The sequence below is a fragment of the Orcinus orca genome, chromosome 14, assembly GCF_937001465.1.
Source record: "Orcinus orca chromosome 14, mOrcOrc1.1, whole genome shotgun sequence".
Lineage (NCBI taxonomy): Eukaryota > Metazoa > Chordata > Mammalia > Artiodactyla > Delphinidae > Orcinus > Orcinus orca.
The window spans coordinates 44235176-44241526 of NC_064572.1; the positions used below are offsets into that span (position 1 = coordinate 44235176).

At 47.4% G+C, this 6351-nt stretch overlaps 1 protein-coding gene across 1 annotated transcript; it reads right to left on the reverse strand.

The window, feature by feature from the left end:
• Positions 1–1244: 1244 nt before the first annotated feature.
• Positions 1245–3537, reverse strand: FAM170B (family with sequence similarity 170 member B). The gene is given in 2 exon segments (XM_004286389.2): positions 1245–2002; positions 3350–3537. Coding segments are annotated over 2 exon segments (870 nt in total). The 5' UTR covers positions 3462–3537.
• Positions 3538–6351: the final 2814 nt, after the last annotated feature.

The window sequence follows — 6351 nt, forward strand, 5'->3', positions numbered from 1 at the left end:
TCTCTTTCGGATCGTTCCCACTACAAATAAACGTGCTCTCTCCCCATCTTTGCCTTTGTGTAGTCTCCTCTTGTCCAGCTAAGCCATCATTGCTTTCCTTTTCAGACAAGCTTGCCAGCAGAGCTGTCTAATGTTTGTGTCCAGTGGTTCTTTGTGTGCCCACTACTGCCCCATGCCCGCCTGGCCTCTGCCACCCTCAGTCCCTGGCACTGCTCTCATCACAGCCATCAGCAACCTCCATGTGCCAAATGAAAGCAAACATTTTACCCTCAGCTCACTCCCACTCAATCTCACTTTTAACATGGCTCACCCGCTCCTAGAAACAATCTTTCTTAGTTTTAATGACTCTGAAGAAAACTCCTGGTTCTCACTAATTCTACCTGTCCTCCCAGCCTTTGTGAACACCTACCTCTTTGGAACGTTCTCCTTCCTCAACAATCAGCATGAGTTTGGGGGCCCTCCGCTGGGCTCCCCAAGCCTCCTTTAGGTGATTCATCCCCTTGGCTTGCAATTGTCTGTCTTACCTGCCTCTCACTGCACGATTGGGGTACATGTCTCATCAGTATGCCTAACACACAGTGGGCCATCCATGTATTTTCTTGAATGAACGCAGCCCCCTATAAGGGCAAAGAAAAATTCTGTAGCAACATTTTAAAACAGAGTTGACATATCTGAACTCATGCATCAGCAGGACTTACCCAGCCCCCATCTCTACCCCTGGGAACCTGCTGTCTCGGGATGTCCGTGCCAGTGTGTAACCTTCAGAAATGGCAATTTCCGGTGGGTCCAATAACATGATTCACTCAGTTAGTCATTGCCTTAAACTTTGAGTTATTCAAGTTTAATCCCATTAAAATAAGACATAGAACTAGGGCCTATGATGAGTTCCTAACAATGAAAAAAATAGGGCTGATGCTTCATTTGCAGTTGGCTCTTCTATGAGTCACGCCCGCTAGACCCACCAGAAAAAATAAGAATTGCCTTGGCCACACGCTTGCGGGCTTCAGGTCTTGCACCCACCGTCAGAAACACTTGATTCGGGTTTTGAAATGGACTTTAGCTGAAACGCTGTGCCCTTTGGAGGGTGCGTTCCCTGTCCCTTCTCACGGCCCTCCCATCTCGGCACGCTTCCTTCCCCGGCCCTCATCCTCTCTCCTTGCACCCGTGGCTGTGGTCCTGATGGCCGGGAAAGGAGCAGCTGTGGTGCCGGAGGTGAGCGCAGGGCGGGGCACACCACCTCCAGCTCATTGCTTCTCTGACCGTGACTGTGACGGAAGCAGCTTGACGTGGGGTCTTGGACTTTCACTCCTGTCCGAAGTGCTCTGTCCCTCCCCCTCTGGCACTTGCTCCTGCACTTGGCCCCAGGCCCACCTTCTCTCCAGCAACTCCTCGTAAAAGATCTGGCAGCTGAAGCCCTCTTGGATGCCATACTGGGCGTGCTCCAGCAGCACCTCCAGCGTGGGGAAGACCCGGCAGCAGGCCACACACCGCAGCCCGTGGTTGGTGGTGACCAGCCAGTCCGGGGTGGCCCACAGATCCTGCAGGCAGCACTCCAGGGGCACCAGCAGCTCCGTGTCGTCCGGCTCTGGGCAGGTGTTGTTCTTGCCATCTTCCAGTTCCCAGCGCAGGTCGGTGTTGGAAGCCATCTCAAAGGAGGAGCCTTTCCGCCTCTGCCTCTTGATGAACTCTGCTTCGTGGATGCGGGGCTGCCGACTGACCGGCTCAAAGCCACAGTCGGTCTCCCAGGCCACGGCCACACTCTGCACGGTCTACACATGGGTGTAGAAGGCGCACATGCTTTGCCGGGCAGTGTCCTCGCCACCACACGTGCTGTAAGAGCAAGACTGGTACTGGGAGTAGGACTGATACTCGGAGGAGGGCCGGGACGATGGCGAGCTGCTCCAGCCCAGCGTGCCCCGACCCTTGCCCAAGAAGTAGATGTCCTCCTCGTGGGAAACGGCCAGGCCGGGCCGCGGAGACGGCTCCTCTCTCTTAGAGGTCCCTGGGAGGCGGAAGGACATTTTCATCGGTGCTGAGGGATCCGTGCCACAACCCACCTCAGGTCTCTGAAAGGATGCAGGCTCCAGGGGCCCCTGGGCAGGTACTTTCTGCTCCCTGTGCCTGTTTCCCCATAAAGTGGGGATGAAATGCCTTTCTCTTGGGGCGAGGATAAAGATCAAATGTATAAACAGATATATCTTAAAGTTATGGATGTGATGACGGGGATCAAATAATGTATGAATGTAATATCCAAGCACTTGACTAAACCCGAAAAGGCCATCAACTGCTGAATACAGACTGTGGGACACCTACCCACACAGGGCAATCCTCTTTGTTGATAAGAAGGAATAAACTACTGTTACATGCAAAACATGGATGAGTCTCTAATGCATTCTGCTAAATGAAAGAACTCAGGGTAAAAAGGTCATAGAGTATTTGATTCCATTTAGATGACATTCTAGAAAAGGCAAAACTACAGGGAGAGAGAACAGAACAGGGGTTACCGGAAGCTAAGGGCAGCAGGGCAACTGACTGCAAAGGGTCACTAAGAACTTTTAGAGGGTGATGAAAGTATTCTGCATCATGATCTTTGTGGTGGTTAAACAAATGTGTACATGTCAGAATTCTTCAAACTGTACACAAAATCGGTGAGGTTTGTGTATTTAAATCACAGCTCAGTAAAGCCAGTTTAGGAAACCAGACTTGGGAAGTGCTTTGGCCAGGCCACTCAGCCCAACCTTCCCCTTGGCATTTGTAACATGTCTCGTCTTCCCCCAGGGGCATCTCACCCTTTTCTTGAACATCCATTGGATCCCGTCACCATATAAGTGCTAAGTGCTTGCCACATTTTAACTCATTTAATATTAAAAAAAAAAAAACTAAGAAATTCCATTGTTATGATTTTTGACAAAGTAAGAAACTGAGGCACAGAGCATTGAAATGATTGATGGAGCCAGAGCTGGTGCCGCTCACTCAGCCCCAAGAGCCGGTGTGACCCTTAGGTGCTGCCCATGGTCATTTCAAATTGATGTTCTAGATTAACTTTAATCTATTTATTATAAAGGAATTTTTTACATCACTGCTGAAATCACAGAACTGACATGTCAATTCTGTTTTTTTCAAAGCACATTAAAATATATGACTAACATTTTAGGATTTCATCCTCATACCTTCTGAAATCACCTCATGTGCTCACAACAGCGGCCTCAGTCAGACCCACGTCCATTTTTATGGTCAACAAAGCACTTTGGTGACAGCACCAAGGGGCACTCTGGTGCCCTCCCCTCCCCATCCCCTCCAGGACCACCCTCTCAGGGACACATCAGCCACACCCCTTCTTTCGAGCTACATGACCAGTGCACTTCCACGCTCTCCTCCATGGACCCTGGGCTGGCCAGGCTGAGGACGGTCCCGTCCGTTGGTGACTGTTCTCCCGTATGGTCCGTGAAGTGACGCTTCATGATGACACCAGTGCCCAGGGACTCAGAGCTCCAGCTGTTGGGTGAGAGTTGGCTCGGGCAGTGCTGAAGCCCTCCGCTGGCCCCAGGCCGAGTGGCCTCTAGGCATCCATGGTCACTGGGATCCTGGCTTTATTCTGTGACCTCATCAGTGGAACTGGTCTGTTCTGTGACCCATGGCAAGGACAGAGACCCAGCCAGGATGCCAAGAGAGGCTCCCCACCAGGATCTCATTCCCTGTCGGGACCTTTCCTGCTTTGTGTATTGTCAGGGACTCAAACATAAAGCACAGACACACACACATATAAACACATGTACACACAAATAGACACAAACACCTAAACACACACACATAGACACTTACACACATGTGAACACACGTATACTCATACCGACACACACATAATCACTCAGGCACACATACACTCAAACATACATAAACACACATTTAAACATGCAGAAACATACACACACATACAAATTCAGACCATATTCACTTAACCACATACATGCTCACACACGTACTATCATCACCCAACATCAAAGTGGGCCTACCTTGAACTGTGGCAGCAGCAGGTGACCTGAAATCTTGCCTCCCCCCCACTGCTCCAGAGTCGCCACTGCTGCCTCATTAGGGCTCTTGGAGCTCCGTGGCCTGCGTCCCCAGGCACCTCCTCAAGTCTCCCTCTCTGTGCTCACCCTCGCTCAGCTCCAGGGACTCAAACATACCAGGGATGCTCCTGCCTCTGGGCTTTGCATTTGCCCTACCTTCTGCCAGGAGTGCCCTCCCCTAGGGCCCGCATGGCTCACTCTGTCACTGCAATCTCTGCTGAAACAGCACCTATCAGAGCCACCTAGCATCCATCACCCTCAGACTCTATAACATATGCATGTATATACGTAACAACTTCCCTGCATTCATCTACTTCTTCCTAAATGTCAGCTCCAGGAGGAGAGAGACGTCATTCATTTCCTCCTCTATATCCCTAGCATCTGGAATACACTGACACATTAACAAGCATTCTAGAGATAATTGTCAGATTAATGAATAAATAAATGATGAACACGTTGGACAGTATTTGGATGAGCTGACAGGGGCCTGCCTGCCTAGGGGAGCTGCCTTCTTTCTACCCCTCAGATCCCTGTAGCCCCAAGGCAGGCTGGTTCTCACCCCACAACTTGGAGTCCCCTCCTGCTTCTCCACCTGCACAAACTTCACTCCACACACAATCACTCTGGCACATATTCCAGCTTGCCATCTCTCTCTGCTCCAGGATGTCTTAGGATGTGAAGACACTTCCTCCAAAATACTTCTCCCCATATCCCCCCAGCCCCTGCTCAGTCTCACCAACTTGATTCCTCTGGATCTCAAATTCTCAACAGCTCAAAAGGTGATAGATTGAAAACAATCCCAATATCCTGAAAGCAACACCAACACCACCGGCACAGCCAGCATCCAGGAATATACTCCTCTCCAGAACTAGTAGCCACTATGTAAAGCAAAATACCACAGAGCTTTACCGAGCGATGGAAAGTCACACTTGCACCTACAAAGAGACAATGTTCCTTGGCAGGAAGAGGAAACACTGCAAATGTATTCTTTCTTGCCTAATAAATTAAGAGACTTGCCTTTACACAAGGGGTACTAGCACAAAAATTAAATAGATCAACGGAAGACAAAGATAGTCCAGAAAAAGATCACATGACGTATTTGAATTTTTAAGAGATAAAGTAAATAACAAAAGTCTGGGAGAAAAAAAAAATGATGCTGAAAACTTTTATTCATTTTTAAAAAAATCAACTTTGGTATCACCTCATATAAGACAACTAAGACTATTTTTTATGGCTCTGGGGTTGCTTTTTAAGTTAAAATGTTTAGAAAGAAAATATAAGTTAACATTTGTAATTATAGGGTGGCTTTTCTAAACTTAAATGTATCAATCACAAGCACTGAGAATCTTTGTCATCTTTTTTATTATTTTTTTAATTTTTGAATTTTATTTTATTTATTTTTTATACAGCAGGTTCTTATTAGTCATCAATTTTATACACATCAGTGTATACATGTCAATGTTTTTTAATTTCATTGCTAAAAAAAAAATCTCACTGTTTACATTTGCATTTCTCTGCTTTTCAGTAAAACTGAAATGAACAGTTCAGTAAAGGAAATGAACAGGCAATTCCCAGGAGAACAAGGGCAGATGGCTGATAAGCATATGAGAAGATGTTCAGCCTAACTCTAGGAAGGAAACTACAAATTAAAAACACATGCTATATAGTATATTGTTTTCACCCAAAAGGCAAGCAAGAATTTAAAAGATTGACAGTTGCTAAGTGCTGGTGAGAACAAAAGGAAATGAACACATTTACACTCTACTGGTAAGTGCATGACTTGCCTCTCTCAAAGGAAATTTGGTAGCACCCATTACAATTCAAAGTGGGCTCTTTTAGGGCTTCCCTGGTGGCGTAGTGGTTAAGAATCCACCTGCCAGTGCAAGCGACACAGGTTCGAGTGCTGGTCTGGGAAGATGCCACATGCCGCAGAGCAACTAAGCTCATGCCCCACTATTACTGAGCGTGCACTCTAGAGCCCGTGAGCCACAACTACTGAGCCTGCGTGCATAGAGCCCGTGCTCCGCAACAAGAAAGGCCAATGCAATGAGAAGCCCGTGCACCAACGAACAGTAGCCCCTGCTTTCTGCAACTAGAGAAAGCCTGCGGTGCAGCAATGAAGACCCAATTCAGCCAAATAAAAATGATTATAAATAAAAATTTTTTTTTAAAAAGTGGGCTCTTTCAACTCACCAATTTACTTAACACCTCCTTCCTGGGAAACGTTCACATTTTGTGTATGTGGGTGAAATAGCACATCGAGAAATATTTATTACAGTAT